Source organism: Myxocyprinus asiaticus, chromosome 43, assembly GCF_019703515.2.
Source record: "Myxocyprinus asiaticus isolate MX2 ecotype Aquarium Trade chromosome 43, UBuf_Myxa_2, whole genome shotgun sequence".
NCBI classification, from domain to species: Eukaryota; Metazoa; Chordata; class Actinopteri; order Cypriniformes; family Catostomidae; genus Myxocyprinus; species Myxocyprinus asiaticus.
Genome location: NC_059386.1, coordinates 2,161,869 through 2,179,549, shown reverse-complemented (window position 1 = coordinate 2,179,549; position 17,681 = coordinate 2,161,869). Strand labels below are relative to the sequence as shown.

The following is a 17,681-nucleotide window of genomic DNA, read 5'->3' as shown; positions in this document are numbered from 1 at the left end:
GGGTGAACAATTATAAGTGCAGCCAAAAGAAGACAATGTTAATTATTTAGGTAAATGTTTATTGCACTTTCATTTGAATACATGGAAATATTACTTAAGTCTGATTTTACATCAGAGAACAATAAAGGAGCATATTATACATTTAAAGATAAAATTATCTTTAGTGCTTGAAGTAGACGGGCAAAGCACGGGGAAAAATCTGAAATGATAGCAATGAGTAAATGAGCATTGTCTGAATCTGAAATAGTCTTTCATAGAATTCATATTTATTGCTTTATTGGGGGGGGGGGAAACAAGCTTTATATATATATATATATATATATATATATATATATATATATATATATATATATATATATACATTTACATATCATGGAAACCAATTCTTACAACAGCATATCTTGTACAAACCTTAATGTAAAGGTATTTATGGTATGTCTGTTTTCATGATTCTTGTTTTGTAAAGGCACTTCTAGCTCTGTTGCTGTTCTTCTGCATTCATGCTTTTTATTTCTTTCAATAAAAAATTCAAAACAATGCAGTAAGGTTTGGAGAATCTTATTGTGTTATATGAGCCCAAGAAGTAACAGCTTCTGACCATGAAACAGGATGCAACAGTGCCAGGTGTTTGGGTAGGGGTGGGCGATATGACCAAAATTCTATATCACGGTAATGGTATCTATCACAATATAATATTTTTTCCTGAAAAAAATAATAAAAAAATAAAATAAAAAATAAATAAATAATCATGTGATGGGGTGGGTGATATAAGCAATAAAGTATATGGCAACAGTATTCAATTTTTTGGTCAATAATGATATGTATGTTATGGAATAAAACCTACACATTTTGATGGAAGTGATTCAAAAACTTATGAAAAAATAATAAGTTCCTTTTTTATTTAAAATGATGCCCAATGTAACCTAATGGAAGACCTGTCATGTCCATTACAATGAATAACTTTATCAATAAATAAATATAAAAAATTATATTTGATCTGTTTTATCAACTCTGCATCGCTTTTCAATACAAGCACAAATAGGCATTTCTATTTGAATATAAGCATTTGCTTTGATTCTGAAGCAATGCCCTCAATCACAGATTTGTTTTGGATTTTGTCTTCCATTAGATACTGGAAACCGTTTTGGTAACTATATATTCTACTTGATGTAAATGCACTGCTGACACGTGTTATTTATTCATTCCTGATATAATTGCGATCGCTTCTCTCTCTGTGCTTGCGGGAGAACAGTCGGTAGGAAAGCTTGTAGGTGTCAATGGTAATTAATTAACAGCATTTGAGGTGTGCGCTGTGTACACGCGCATCATAAACAGGGCTCTCATTCAATAATGTGAGACCGCACCTTTTAATGCAAAAATATATTCCTCCTCCTGCGTTCTCCATTCTGTTTGTTCATCTATCTCCATGTTTGTTTGTTCGTCTCCCTCACTATCAGTCTCATCTTCAGCCAAATGGAGCATTGCATGCACAGATATTTGCGTACCACGATATAGACGATATAAAATCATTTCTTCCGATTGACACGTTATTCCATCGCCACCATATATATCGCCATTCCGCCCAGCCCTATTGGATACTACAACATTAAGAACTGTTCTCATGCTTTGACTACACAAACAGATATTTCCCATTGTGTAGACAGGAATTTCAGTCTAGAAACTTAGTTAAGATTGAAGTAGCAGACTCTAACGCTGACCTGGAACAAGACCCTGTGAGCCAGGTGTTGGAATCCTATTCGCTAGAAAGCTATTGACGTCACACAAACGTATTGTCACCAGGACTTACACTCTAAAATGGCCTTTTTCGCCTTTTACAAAGTGACAGGACATTATCCTTGGTTGTGTATGAGAATAACTGAGACAAACCTTTGATTCTTTCTGCTGATCTCAGACATAGTTTGTTTGAAGTGGCGCTTGTAAATTGTGCATGGCCAGTGACCTTGTCAATAGTACATCTGTAAAATGATACCGCCATCTAGTGGTAGCTGCTTTTATTACACAAAGTTACATGTGGACCGTGCAAGGCAAAACCAATGGAAAAGAAGTCTCAAAATTCAAAAGAATGAAACAGAAAACACACAAAAAGATGTCAATGAATCCACATGTGTCACTTGATCCACAAGACCAATTTGTGTTTCATTTGGAACATCTTCATTTGGTTGCATACACAAAATGTGATTTATTTACAAAAGGGAACATTTATATGCACAAATATGTCTCTATTTGTATAAATAGCTGCACATTCATTTAATAATAAATTACACAGACACAAGTAAAAATACATTTGTATAAGGCTAATAACACACATTTCTAAACCTTTCCCAATTGGTGGGTAGATGTACCCACACTTATGGGTGAATTTAGGACTTATTCATTGGTAATTGTTTGTGTGTGGGTTGGTCATGGTAAAAACAACAAAACAAAAGTCTCAAAATTCAAAGAAATAAAACAGAATAGACACAAAAACATGTGTCATTGAATGCATGTGTGTCACTTGATCCATAAATGCACATTCAATGCTTCACAAGGCCATTTTGTGTTTAATTTGGAACGTCTTCCTTTGATTAGACACGCAAATTGTGTTACATTTATACAAAAGGGAACATTTGTATTCATAAATATGTCTCTGTTTGTACAAATAGGTGCACTTTCATTTAATTTGGAATTTCTCAGACAGAAGTTGAAAGGCATTTGTGTGTGAATAGTAAGATGCATGTAGGACATTTATCGAATTGATGGATAAGTGTTTACGCATTTGTGAATCATTTTGAAACTATATTCAGCCCATACATATTCTTTTAGTAGCTTAATGTGAGGAAAATTTCACATGTATCCAATGAAGTTCTGGAGAAAAATAACATTTAGGCATTGTAGATGAACATCTGATGGTAAATTTTGCACTAAAGTAAAATATGTTTATACAGTAGATGTGTGAGAAGCGGCAGATGTTGACAGTTTGATTTGAATTGACTGAATGTCACTTTATTTAGCAAGCATCTGATTGTTGTTCACTGTTTAATAAAAAACATGTAATGATGCAGTTGCTATTAATTTTACCTACCACCTAATCAGTGGCAATTTCTCAGGGCCAGCAAAGCCTTCTCTGGTGGCGTAACATGCCTAATAATTAAATATTTTTTTCATCTTTTCATTCTCATTGACCTTTTTGCCTATGTATTTTCAATCGCTTTCCACCCCTAATTAATCTACAAATGAATAGCAAAAAAACAAAAAAAATGTATCCAATCAGAATCTATTCCTGGATGCTTACAAGCAAAGTGTGACAACTGTTTCACAAATCGCATGCCCGAAGCCATGCTCGTTAGCGAAGCAGCGCCTGAGTCTGAGCTCCACCCCGTCAGGCCTTCAGAATTTCCACAGAATCCCTCACCAGTGTAAGTGAATAGGCGTCTAAAGTCAGATTGTCAGATTCATCAGCCAATCAGATTGATTTATTTGTTCTTGTGGGTGTGGTCTTTAGGATATGTCCCAGTAAAAAATTGCCTTGAGTGACGCAATCACGCTTTAAGTGATGTATGTCATTTGAAAGCAAAGAGCTCGCGATCTTACTGACGAGTCGGCTGTCACTGCTGGTATTGCCATTGAGAAAGAGATCCTTATGGATTTAAAAACCTAAGCTGTTCTGCATGATCGTGCAATTGAGTAATTAAACAGGAAAGGATGACTGATTTTCACTTCAAGCAAATTGGTAAGTGCTTTTTGCATTGTTATAGCAACATCTGGAGTTTTCTAAGTGTAAATTAGGCTGCTTGAGCATTCAGTGTCGGATCAAGTTTTGAAAAGTAACCGTGTACCCTGACGAAACAAAATTTATTGCAAGCAAAATTAAAAATTTTCTTGGTATTAGACCTCCTTGGTTCTGGCTTTTGCGGTGGACATGTTTTAAAAATTTCGATTGGTATTTTTAGTTGACTGCCACGTAATGTATAATAGGCATACGATATCTTATTCATTGTGAAACTGTGTTTTTTTAATGGCATGAATCGCACTGAAGGCCTAGACTTAAAATGCACAGGCCACGACTGCACCTATCGAATATTTCCCTCTTATTTTCTAGCCAAAAGCAATTTTTCTCGCATGTGTCGTGCAAAATGTGTTAATTTTGGACCATGTTTACATTGATATCAAACTGATATTCACAAAGTAGCTATGTTGAGAGGTATGACTCTCTTTTCTTCTGTATAACACTCCAAAATTATCTGCTACCTTTCTCCGCTTTTTCTTTTGAAATGTCCGATTTTGGATTAGTTTCTGTAGATACATTACGGGACTGAAGCAATGTACATCATGACGTGTACTCAGTTTTGACGGCATGCTGGTTGATGGACCAGACCACTTTCGCTTTTGATGAGGGGGGTGGGGGTCGCTAACATGGGAGGAGACAAGGCAGATTATAGGGGAAATTTTTAAAGGTGGAAAACAGACTCTTGCCACTTTTTATTCCAAACAATAGCATGTTAGTACTGTATGTATATAACAAATGATAATATAATGGAATATCAATGTAGCCTTTCTGTGGGCCCCCCTCAAGTGAAGGCCCCGTTACTCAGGTTCGAGGAATGAGGAAGCAGGAGACGGCGAATCCAACTCAAAGGTAAATTTATTTACACACAAACACGTTTGCTTCAATGCGTAACAGTGAAGCTTCAGACATACACTCAAACGACGGCTGCACTGACACACACGGGCAGGTTCGGCTCCCTCACTCTGAGGTCTGGCCCCTTTTATTTCCCCCGTCTCTCACTGTGAACACAGAAAAAGCAATTACCAGCAATTCATCTCAGGTGAAAAACCCTTACCGCGTCCTCTCTCCCCAGACGAACGCCCTCATCTCTACATCTATATTTTGTCTCTTATAAATGTGTAACTTGTTGAAATATGTGTATGGAGCATATCACATGTTCCTAGTGGATCTGACATTTGTAAATACCACCACTAGGAGATGCCTTAATACAAAAGATACGCCATCTCCTGCATTCAACACGTTGACTACGAAAACTGATTGTTCGCTTACCATCTACTCTACCCAGACCTTGACATGTGGCGTTGTTAGCAGATGATAAACGTTATTCGCTTCACCTGTGAGTGGTCAAAATGTTTTGGCTCAACAGTATATACTGTATATGACCTACAGTATATACATGATGACTTCTAAATCTTCACAGAATGAGACTTTGGCAGAATTCCTTTTGGTGTGTATAACATCTGTGAATTCTGTGAAATGCTTCTAGTCTAGTCACTTGACCCCACCCTCTAGAACAGCATTACTCTGAATGGCTGAGCTGTCAGGTTAACTGTAGAATACTGTGAATGATCCTCTTGAAAAAACACTGCTCTGCTATTTCTGACGTCCATAATAACTACCTGCATGACCTCGAGTTGCCTTTGTAGAAGTAATTCTAAGCTTCAGAAAGCCTGCTCTCATTTTAAAAACTGCTTTTCTAATAATGCTATGAACACTCCAGTCTTTAAGGATTATTTTCAATGCAAAACTACAACATGGTATGAAACAAATTGTATAGCCTATCTTTTTCATTTAGATCAACACTAATCAGTTGGGCTTCAAATTCAGACATTCCACAATCTGTTGTCCTGACAGTGAAGAATGCACTTATCAATGTATATTTTAAGCCCTGAGAGTCACTATTACAAAATTTGTAGGGTAAAACATGGCTAAAGCCCTTTTTGTTTTTATTTTCTCAGAAAAAAACTGTAAAGAGCAACAAAATCTACCAGAGCACTTTACTAAAGACCAGTTTGTCAGTGTGCACAGCAAAATTTTCCTGATCCATGAGGTCATTGCATGCAGTGTCTAAAGGTTAATTTTAATATAATTTGATAAGTTTTCAAATGTTTTAAATTGTGTAACTAGCTAATGGGAATCCTTGAAATTATCAAATTTATTTTTTGACAAATACTTGTTAGTTAGTTCAAGGTGATTAAATCAAAGGTTTTTCAATAATTGTCCAATAAGTGAAAGGAACATATTTTTTTAAGGTAAAAATTCCATTGTTGCAGGGGCTAAAGGGGGAATATATTTGTTATGAAGAATGTTCATAATGGGGTCACATTCACTGATCTAATAACAACAGATATTCTTTTGTTTATAGAATACTTCAGATGCCAAAAGTGATTGAAATTAACAGGAACAGGAATAACAGAAAAGCTCTCAAAAGTATTTGCATAAATTACATTTTACCCTAAATGTTGCCCCATAACCACCCTGCCCCCCATCATCCATTTCCATGAAAAGAAATGTATTTTTTTTTAATAAACTTTGCAAACAAAAAAAGAAGCATATTTTCCTTAAGAAGTGCCTTTAGCCCCATTCTGTTCTATTCTATTCTATTATATGTTCTACATTTTGAAACATTTAAAGCCACTGCAAGCGATTTCTGCACCACTGGGGTCACAAAACAGAATGTTTTATAGATTAGTGTTTCTTAATCCTTTTTTGGAATACCACTAACACTACACATTTGGATGTCTCTTTTATCCAACACACCTGATTCTACTGATTAGCTCATTAGTAGAATGCTCCTGGATCTGAATTGAGTATGTCAAATAAGGGAGACATCCAAAATGTGTAATGTTAGTGGAACTCCAGGACAGGATTGAGAAACACTGTTATAGATAAATCAAGTTAAACATTCAAAGTCAATACCTGATAAATCCCTAGCAACTCCGTTCAAGTTCCTGCCTTCCTTCGATAACCCTCGTCCGTTTTGTAGAAGAGAACGGGCAGGCTGATTCGCTCCGCCCCCTTGCCTTACGCGAAGGAAAGAACCGTTTTTTGCGTCACATCTGCGCTTTCGGAGGCTCAAACCTGGAGAAACTATAATGCCGGAGAGACGAGTAGGAAAAGTCCCGTTTCCATGCGTCAAACTGTGAAGAAAATGGCGAGTATGCGGGGACTGAAGCAGAGGGGTTATGTGAATGGATTTAACTGTAATTGTGTGGTGTGGAAACCGTCTCTTATGTTAAGTACGGCAGAACGCGAGCCTTTAGAGAATGAAAAAGGAAGCGTCAACTTTGACGCGTTTTCTTTTCAGTAAAATGGATTATTGTACGCGGCGTTGCTCCTACCGAATGAATTGCAAACAACTCTCTCTTCAGCGTCCAAGAGATAATTGACCAAAGATCTGCTGTATCGACATTCCGATGAGGCATTTGTCGGATAAATATTGCGTTTAATATGTTTTGAAGATGTTTTCCTCGTGCATAAAAGGACAACACCCGCCTTCGGGTCGCGCGACGTGCTCGCGAACGTACTTTGCAGATGTTAGATCATCACGGTCATCAGTCATTTGACACCAAGAAGCAATAAGCGTACATCTACTTAGATTGTTTTGTGTAATCTGCTGTATTGACTGTATAATGGCCTTCAGGTCCAGAAGACCGTGGGTGAGTGTGATCGTGGGGGTTTTTCTTGGGTTCACAGTCGCGTCGTGGCTGGTTGTGCCCAGAGTTGTGGAAATAAGTGTGAAGAACAGAAGATCGTCAATATGTTCGTACTACAGTAACGCCAAGGCTCAGAAAGTTTCAGACACTGCCCGCAGTAGCTCATTTACCAATGGCAGACACAAGCAGAAGAATCTCTTCTCCAGTGATGAAGGTGAAGAAGATCTTTACAGGACAGTGAACAGCAGTGATAGAGAAGGACCGGTACCTCCGGTCAAAAGCTTCCTGTATGTGGGGGTCATGACGGCACAGAAGTATCTGGCTTCCAGGGCCGTGGCTGCACACAGGACGTGGACTTCCAGCATCCCCGGGCGGGTGGAGTTCTTCTCCAGTGAGGGCTCTGAAAAGGTGCCCCTGCCAACTTTAGTGCCCGTCATCTCACTGGCAGGAGTGGATGATTCATACCCTCCTCAGAAGAAGTCTTTCATGATGCTGAAGTACATGCACGACCATTACCTGGATAAATATGAGTGGTTTATGAGGGCCGATGATGATGTCTACATTAGAGGTGAAACCTAAAACAATTAAAAGCAGTGCAGTTATTGAAGTATAGACATTGCTTGTGTTTAAGCTAATGAATAATGCTTTTATGTTCAGACATATTAACAATAAGTTTTGTTATGTAAAATCATGGAAGTTTGAAGCTTTAGGGTAGAGATGACTACAACCCATTAATATTTCAAAATATATCTGGTTTAATTTTTAGTAGAATGTTAAAAGGATGATTGTCAGGTACTCGAGTGCACTTAAGAGTTCAGTCAGTGATATTGGTTGGCTATATCCAATAGGTGGTTTAATTTATTTCTGTAATTTCTTTGCTGAATAAAACCATAAAATGTCTGATAAATTAAATATAAAAATGTAAAATGGGTAAAATACCTGTCCAGGTCACCCAAAGAAACCAACAACAAATGAGAAAATATGGGCTAATGAAGCTCATTTTAAAGACCATTAATAATTTTTACATTGTGACAATTAAGCTCCCATTCTTATTACTGTTAAGCTAAAATATCTAAAGTATTTATAGAAATAAGTTGTTTTGTTTTGGGGGGGCCTGGGTAGCTCAGCGAGTAAAGACGCTGACTACAACCCCTGGAGTCGCGAGTTTGAATCCAGGGCGCGCTGAGTGACTCCAGCCAGGTCTCTTAAGCAACCAAATTGGCCCGGTTGCTAGGGAGGGTAGAGTCACATGGGTTAACCTCCTCGTGGTTGCTATAATGTGGTTCTCGCTCTCGGTGGGGCACGTGGTGAGTTGTGCATGGATGCCGTGGAGAATAGCGTGAAGCCTCCACACGCGCCAAGTCTCCACGGTAACGCGCTCAACAAGCCACATGATAAGATGCGCGGATTGACTGTCTCGGATGCGGAGGCAACTGAGATTCGTCCTCTGTCACCCGGATTGAGGCGAGTCCTCGTGGTGGCGTAGTGACATCTAGCACACTGGGAATTGGGCATTCCAAATTGGGGAGAAAAGGGGAGAAGAAGGAAAAAATAAATACTTTTTTTTTTTTTTTTTTTTTTTTTTTACTATAAATTACAGTAATTTACATCATAAATTACAGCATTGAAAAAATAAAATGACAAAAAAAAACACACATCTGGAAGGATAACAGTAATGAGAATTTGTGGTAACAAATTTGCTTAATTGTCTTGAAAATGTCACAATTTAAACAAATCTTGATGTCATTAAAAGGCTTTTTATTTTTTTTTTCTTTATGGAAAATATTATTTTCTTCTTTTTTTTCTTTGAATTTTGGGGTGAAATGTGACCTGGACATGTTTTCGTGAGTCTAAATAAAATACTTGCTTTCAAAACATAATAAACAGGACATTAACTCTTATAAATTATCCACAGGTTTAAAACACCCTGAATGTACTGCTAATAAATTGAACACATTTCTCTTTTGAATGCTAAACCTATTGAAAAATGTACATTATTAAATGTAGATTATAGCATGTTCAAGGCTACTATCAAATTGTTGATCAATAACTCTCCATACAGAATCCTAACCTTATTTTCCTCCTGTGACTCTGTCCCCTTCAGGTGAAAAGCTGGAGTTATTTCTCCGCTCTCTTAACAGCAGTAAACCACTATATCTGGGTCAGACTGGTTTGGGGACCACAGAGGAGCTGGGTAAACTGGCCCTGGAGCCTGGAGAGAACTTCTGCATGGGTGGTCCAGGGATGATCTTCAGCAGGGAAGTTCTCCGCAGGATGGTGCCACACATCGGGGAATGTCTCGGGGAGATGTACACTACACATGAAGATGTGGAGATAGGACGCTGTGTTAGACGGTTTGGAGGGACACAGTGTGTCTGGTCATATGAGGTAATGTCTGTTAACATCCTTCTGTGGTATTTGGGTTGAACAGGGTCAGTTGTGCAATTTCAATCTTGAATTTTTTTAAAGGCTGGTTTGGATCTCAGAACTCATTTCCCATTTTAGTTTTAAGTTTAATTTTAGTTTATGCTTACACTTTTAAACTTGTGTAAATTCTACTTTGAAGTTGGTGTTTTTGATGTATTGAATGTTTTATTAAATAGTTTTTACATTTATGAAATATGTTCTGATTGACATTGTGCCGCGTCATGCAGCAGCATGGACGGACAGATTATTGTTTATCGCTGGAATCTTTTGCGCAACGTGTCTGGTTAGGACACGGTGTCAGATGTCTCTGGTGTCAATCGGTTGTCAGATTATAGTGGTAAATGTTTTCTTCAGTTATTTTAGCCGACTGATGGATTACTGCAACATCTGGTACACATATCTGTGAATTAGATCATTGTTGCATCTTATGTGCACATGTCCATATTCATTTTATACATCTAGTTTAGTCTAATGAAAGTGAATAAAACAGTCAGTGAATAAAATAGTTTATAAATGAAAACTAATTCCTCTTATGTATTTTTCTCCTTATTGGGAACTTGACAAACAGTCAAATTAAATTGTAAACACTCAACTTGGTGGTTCCCAAACTTTTTTTAAACTATGGCACTCCTTTTATAGTGTTTTTTTCCCCCACAGGACCCCAACCACTGAAAAATAAGTAAATATGCTATTAAAAACACTCCTTTATTTAAAAAGTTTAATATTAACAAATTAAATAAAAACAGTGTATCCAAGTGTTTAAAGGGATAGTTCACCCAAAAAGGAAAATTCTCTCATTTACTAACCTCATGCCAGATGTTTTTGACTTTCTTTCTTCTGCTGGACACAAAGATTTTTTTTTTTTTTTAGAATATTTCAGCTCTGTTGGTCCATACATTGCAAATGAATGGTGACCAGGCCTCTGAAGCTCTAAAAAGTAGATAAAGTCAGCATAAACTATTACAGCTTTTTCTGTTGAAGCATAATTTTCTGTAAAGCTGCTTTGAAATGATGTGTGGTCTCCAGTGGTTTAATCAATGTCTTCTGAAGCGATGTAATTGGTTTTGAGTGAGAACAGACCAAAATATAGCTCCTTTTTCACTGTACAACTTGCCATTGCAGCCTCTAGGCACAATCATGATTAAGCTCGATTACACTTCCTAGTGCTTGACGTGTGTGCAGATCGCTAGATGGCGCTATAGGAAGTGTAATCAAGCTTGAAATTGTGATCGCTAAAGACTGCTGTCAAGATGTACAGTGAAAAAGGAGTTAAATTTTAGTCTGTTCTCACCCAAAAGTTGACATTTATTAAACAACTTGAGTCGAATGCATTACTTTTATGCTGACTATATCCTTATTGGAGCTTTTGGAGTTCTGGTCACCATTAACTTGCATTGTGTGGACCTACAGAGCTGAAATATTGTTCCGCAGAAGAAAGTCACACACATCTGGAATGACATGAGAGAATTAAATGATGAGAGAATTGTCACCTTTGGTTGAACTAAGCCCTTTAAGAAAACATAGTTTAAGCTTTTAAAATTAATTACTCGCAAGTAATAAAATGGAGAATAGAGTAAATGGTGCTTTAGGGTTTTCAGTAACAGCAGCAATTAAACATTTTTATATATACATACAGTGGTGTGAAAAAGTGTTTGCCCCCTTCCTGATTTCTTATGTTTTTACATGTTTGTCACACTTAAATGTTTCAGATCATCAAACAAGTTTAAATATTAGTCAAAGATAACACAAGTAAACACAAAATGCAGTTTTTACATGAAGGTTGTTATTATTAAGGGAAAACAAAATCCAAACCTACATGGCCCTGTGTGAAAAAGTGTTTGCCCCACCTGTTAAAACATAACTTAACTGTGGTTTATCACACCTGAGTTCAATTTCTCTAGCCACACCCAGGCCTGATTACTGCCACACCTGTTCTCAATCAAGAAATCACTTAAATAGGACCTGCCTGACAAAGTGAAGTAGACCAAAAGATCTTCAAAAGCTAGACATCATGCCGAGATCCAAAGAAATTCAGGAACAAATGAGAAAGTAATTGAGATCTATCAGTCTGGAAAAGGTTATAAAGCCATTTCTAAAGCTTTGGGACTCCAGAGAACCACAGTGAGAGCCATTATCCACAAATGGCGAAAACATGGAACAGTGGTGAACCTTCCCAGGAGTGGCCGGCCGACCAAAATTACCCCAAGAGCGCAGCGACGACTCATCCAAGAGGTCACAAAAGACCCCACAACAACATCCAAAGAACTGCAGGCCTCACTTGCCTCAGTTAAGGTCAGTGTTCATGACTCCACCATAAGAAAGAGACTGGGCAAAAATGGCCTGCATGGCAGAGTTCCAAGACGGAAACTACTGAGCAAAAAGAACATTAAGGCTCGTCTCATTTTTGCCAGAAAACATCTTGATGATCCCCAAGACTTTTGGGAAAATACTCCGTGGACTGACGAGACAAAAGTTGAACTTTTTGGAAGGTGTGTCCCCATTACATCTGGCGTAAAAGTAACACCGCATTTCAGAAAAAGAACATCATACCAACAGTAAAATATGGTGGTGGTAGTGTGATTGTCTGGGGCTGTTTTGCTGCTTCAGGACCTGGAAGACTTGCTGTGATAAATGGAACCATGAATTCTGCTGTCTACCAAAAAATCCTGAAGGAGAATGTCTGACCATCTGTTCGTGACCTCAAGCTGAAGCGAACTTGGGTTCTGCAGCAGGACAAAGATCCAAAACACACCAGCAAGTCCACCTCTGAATGGCTGAAGAAAAACAAAATGAAGACTTTGGAGTTGCCTAGTCAAACCTGAATCCTATTGAGATGCTGTGGCATGACCTTAAAAAGGCAGTTCATACTCGAAAACCCTCCAATGTGGCTGAATTACAACAATTCTGCAAAGATGAGTGGGCCAAAATTCCTACACAGCGCTGTGAAAGACTCATTGCAAGTTATCGCAAACGCTTGATTTCAGTTGTTGCTGCTAAGGGTGGCCCAACCAGTTATTAGGTTTAGGGGGCAATCACTTTTTCACAGAGGGCCATGTAGGTTTGGATTTTGTTTTCCCTTAAGAATAACAACCTTCATTTAAAAACTGCATTTTGTGTTTACTTGTTATCTTTGACTAATATTTAAACTTGTTTTATCTGAAACATTTAAGTGTAACAAACATGTAAAAACATAAGAAATCAGGAAGGGGGCAAACACTTTCACACCACTGTGTGTGTGTGTGTGTATAATAAAAAAAGTAATCTAATGCAAAATATAAACTACTTAAATTCTTGTCAAAATCTTTAATGTGCGATTTGCTAGATATACATTAATACTAGGGATGTGTGAGACTAGTCGACTAAACGGTTCTGATGCTGCTAGTCGACACTGGAATTACTAGTCGGTTAATATTTCCCCCCATTAAACTGACAATAATTTTTACACATTTACGTTTGGCTTTATATTTTTTTACAGAGGCTGCACTTAAATTACTGTCATATTAATGTTACATATTTTAAATAGAATTAATAATACAAATATTATTTAAAAAGATGATATCTGGAGCAGATACAGAGTTTAATTTCACCTCAGGCTGCGCATGCTTCTTCCCTCTCTCACTCGCTGCGCACGCAGGAAAATGTCCTCTCACTAGACAAGAAAACTCAGCGAAGTAGTAATGAAAACACTTCGGCAGTGGTGCGGGAATCAGCTTTCCAAATGTTTGAAAGTCCCTAAGGATGTCTTCACATTTGAGTCTTCTTTACATCTGTGCATGCTCGGATGTTATTTTCCTGCTGAGCAGGCTTTTTCAAGCGCAGGATAATTGCCTCAGGTGAGTCAAGTCCCGTCTTTCACCGGACCATGTCGACATGTTAATTTTACTCATCAAAAATGTATGCTTTTAAGTAGCCTAGAAAATAACTGTTTTAGACTTGGTATTTTTTTAATCTGCTGATCAAGAAGGCTATTTTCAACGAGGTGCCGACTGCTTAATGTGTTAAACTATCTTTTATTCTGTGTGAACGTCATGTTTAGAAAACATTAGGTTTATTGTAGGCTACATCACAGGCCTATTTTTTTTTCTATCCTATAGCTACTTTTTATTTTTTTTAACATCGTAACTGTTATTGGTTAACGTTCTTTACCGAACAGCTGTCATATTAGATCAATGGCTAATGCACGACTGCACGTTGTGAAATACGCGTGACTTTTCAGCACTTTTTTTTCTCTCTCATAGATTTGGCTTAGTCTACCTGTTAATTATTTTCAACAATGTCCTGACTGTTTTAATATGTTAAGTAACTTTTACTTGGTGATTTCTGTTTAGAACAGGCTACCTGAGGAACCTGTATTATTCAGTTGATACTTTTGAAAAGGTTTTCAAATCAAGTGAATCCAAATTTAGTTTTAAAGGGGACCTATTATGCAAAATTCACTTTTACATGGTGTTTGAACATAAATGTGAGTCAGCAGTGTGTACACAACCACCCTACAATATTAAAAGTCCACCCACTCCTCTTTCTTATTTCTATTAATCAAAAACAGCATTTCAAAATTATCCGTTTTCGTTTCACTAGATCAGGCCTCGCCCACGACTGGTGACGGACTCCACCCTATTATCATAGATCCTCCCCTGAGTAATCGACACACAGTCCGCCATTTTTTTTCTGCGCTGGAGTAGCTACAGTGAGAAGAACAATGTCTCAGCTTTGTAAGCGTCATACATGTTCTGTTGTTGGCTGTAAAAGTGAAAATAAGAGTCTTCATGTACTCCCGGCATCAGAGCCACTGAAGATGCAGTGGACAAGTTTTTGTTTTTGAAGCAAATGTGCCCCAAAACATACCAAAATTCGTGTATGTTTGTACAAATAATTTTACACCGGACTGCTTTGTGAATGAGCATCAATATTGTGAAGGTTGCATGGGAAAGGATGAGTTGGGAAGCTCAGACACCATCAAAGTAAGGCTTTTATTTTCTGCCCTCTGCACAGCCTGTACAATCTCTCTAGTGTTTTCCTGGGTTCACTCATAGCTTCACCAATAACAAAAACTCTCCATAAACATACATTTCTTAAAAGACATGCAGCTTTTTGACATTCAGGACACACGCCAACACTGGACTGACGTGTCGTTCTCTCTCTGCTTCTGACGGTGCCGTGGCTGTTTATATGCCGCTCTTCCCCAGCTCACTGGAATTAGAGACAGGTGCTAGACATAATTTGGCTCCGGTGTAAGCGCCCTTACCGCTTTCTCTCTCTCTCTCTCTCCCCGGATGGGCGCTCGACCACATCCCCGCTGCCACAAATATAAAGCAGGATTTTCCAAAAATTTGGTTCTCAAGCATGGATCAGTACCAACTGTTCGTGTTCCAGCTTTAGTATCGCACTTTATATTTTGTGAATGTTTGCAAATCGCCTTTCCGAATGTGCTTGTTAGTTGATTCCACGGCTAATGCAGCCGAAGTTACCATTGTCTCTGATTGTATTCATGGGGACCAGAGCTATGTAGTTATTTTTACGCTTACTGTCTGTATAATAGGGGGGTATTTTTGATTCCACCCAAAAAGAGGCATTTACAACATGGTATAATAAATGATCTGTGGGGTATTTTGAGCTGAAACTTAACAAACACATTCTGGGGACACCTGAGACTTATATTACATCTAGTAAAAAGGGCAATAATAGGTCTCCTTTAAGGTTTTTAGGAAAAACGAATCTTAAATACCTTATTTAACTCCTATTTTTAAATAACTAAACCTGGCTCCTGTCATGAATATAGCCATAGAAGCTAGCATGGCATAAAAAATGAAAGAAACAAACAAACATGGGTTACATATTCAACTGTAGGTTATAACAGAATGGCACAATCATAAAACAAAACATGGCAACAACGAAAAAAATGAAATGACCCCTGTTTAAAAGTCTGCATACCCTTAGTTTTTAATACTGTGTATTACCCCCTTTAGCATCAATGACAGCCTGCAGTCTTTTGTAATAGTTGTCTATGAGGCCCCAGATTCTTGTAGGTGGTATAGCTGCCCATTCATCTTGGCAAAATGCCTCCAGGTCATGCAAAGTCTTTGGTCATCTTGCATGAACCGCACGTTTGAGATCTCCCCAGAGTGGCTGGATGATATTAATGTCAGGAGACTGTGATGGCTACTCCAGAACCTTCACCTTTTTCTGCTGTAACCACTGGAGGGTCAACTTGGCCTTGTGCTTAGGGTCATTGTCATGCTGGAAAGTCCAAGAGCGCCCCATGCGCAGCTTTCGTGCAGAAGAATGCAAATTGTCTGCCAGTATTTTCTGATAACATGCTACATTCATCTTGCCATCAATTTTCACAAGATTCGCCGTGCCTTTTAGAGCTCTCATGCCCCCAAAACATCAGTGAGCCGCCACCATTATGCTTCATAGTGGGGATGGCATTCTTTTCACTATAGGCCTTGTTGACCCCTCTTCTAACATAGCGCTTATGGTTGTGACCATAAAGCTCTGTTTTGGTCTCGTCACTCCAAATTACAGTGTGCCAGAACCTGTAAGGCGTGTCAAGGTGTTGTCGGGCTTTTTTGTGGCATTGGCGCAGTAAAGGTTTCTTTCTGGCAACTCGACCATGCAGCTCATTTTTGTTCAAGTATCGTCATATTGTGCTCCTTGAAACAACCACAGCGTCTTTTTCCAGAGCAGCCTGTATTTCTTCTGAGGTTACCTGTGGGATTTTCTTTGTATCCCGAACAATTCTTCTGGCAGTTGTTGCTGAAATCTTTCTTGGTCTACCTGACCTTGGCTTGGTATCAAGAGATCCCCGAATTTTCCACTTTTTAATAAGTGATTGGACAGTACTGACTGGCATTTTCAAGGCTTTGGATATCTTTTTATATCCTTTTCCATCTTTATAAATTTCCATTATCTTGTTACGCAGGTCTTTTGACGGTTCTTTTCTGCTCCCCATGGCTCAGTATCTAGCCTGCTCGGTGCATCCACATGAGAGCTAACAAACTCTGACATTTATACACAGGCACTAATTGCAATTTAAAAAGCCACAAGTGTGGGAAATTAACCTTTTTAATTGCCATTTTAAACCTGTGTTTGTCACCTTGTGTGTCTGTAACAAGGCCAAACATTCAAGGGTATGTAAACTTTTGATCAGGGCCATTTGGGTGATTTCTGTTATCATTATGATTTTAAAAAGGAGCCAAAGAACTATGTGATAATAAATGGCTTCATATGATCACTATCCTTAAAAGACAGGTGTTTTTTTTCAAAATCAATGCCAAAATTTCACAATTTCTGCCAGGGTATGTAAACTTGAGCACAACTTTGTGTGTGTGTGTGTGTATGTATAATATAAAATTATTATTAATTTTTTTGCAGATTGATATTTATTACAATATTTTTGGGTTTCCTGTATTATTGCAATGGGTTTCTATGAATATCATGGTTAAAATGTGGTCACTAAAGTAAAACCAGGGTTAATTGCGAGGGAACCCAAAATAATTTAGTGTAAGCAAAACATTGTGAGGAAATACAAGACTATTTCAGAAAATAAATTCCTTCCCTGTTCCCTCTAAGGGGCTCTGTAGTGTGACACTTATGTCCCTAGGAAAAAAAAAAAAAACATTTTAATATAGTATCGGATCACTATTTAACAAGCAATCACCAGCCTAAAATAAACTCCCATAAACTCATTGTAAGCAACGAAAAAAAACACTTGCCAGAGATTATTCGAAATGAAAAGCAGCCTTCCTATCTGTCACAATCTTAACTCTGTTCACGTACATCACTTCAGCATGACTGTGTAACTCCTGGCT

The 17,681-nt window shown here is 38.0% G+C and overlaps 1 protein-coding gene across 1 annotated transcript in view; it reads left to right on the top strand.

Annotated features, from left to right (window-relative positions):
- Nucleotides 1-6,850: 6,850 nt before the first annotated feature.
- The window catches only part of LOC127433367 (chondroitin sulfate synthase 3-like), a 94,239-nt gene continuing 83,408 nt past the window's right edge, over nt 6,851-17,681 (top strand). The window contains exons 1-2 of the mRNA XM_051685213.1: nt 6,851-8,011; nt 9,548-9,831. Of these exons, the coding sequence (XP_051541173.1) occupies nt 7,420-8,011; nt 9,548-9,831 (876 nt within the window). The 5' untranslated portion in view covers nt 6,851-7,419. The remainder of the gene's footprint in view (nt 8,012-9,547; nt 9,832-17,681) is intronic.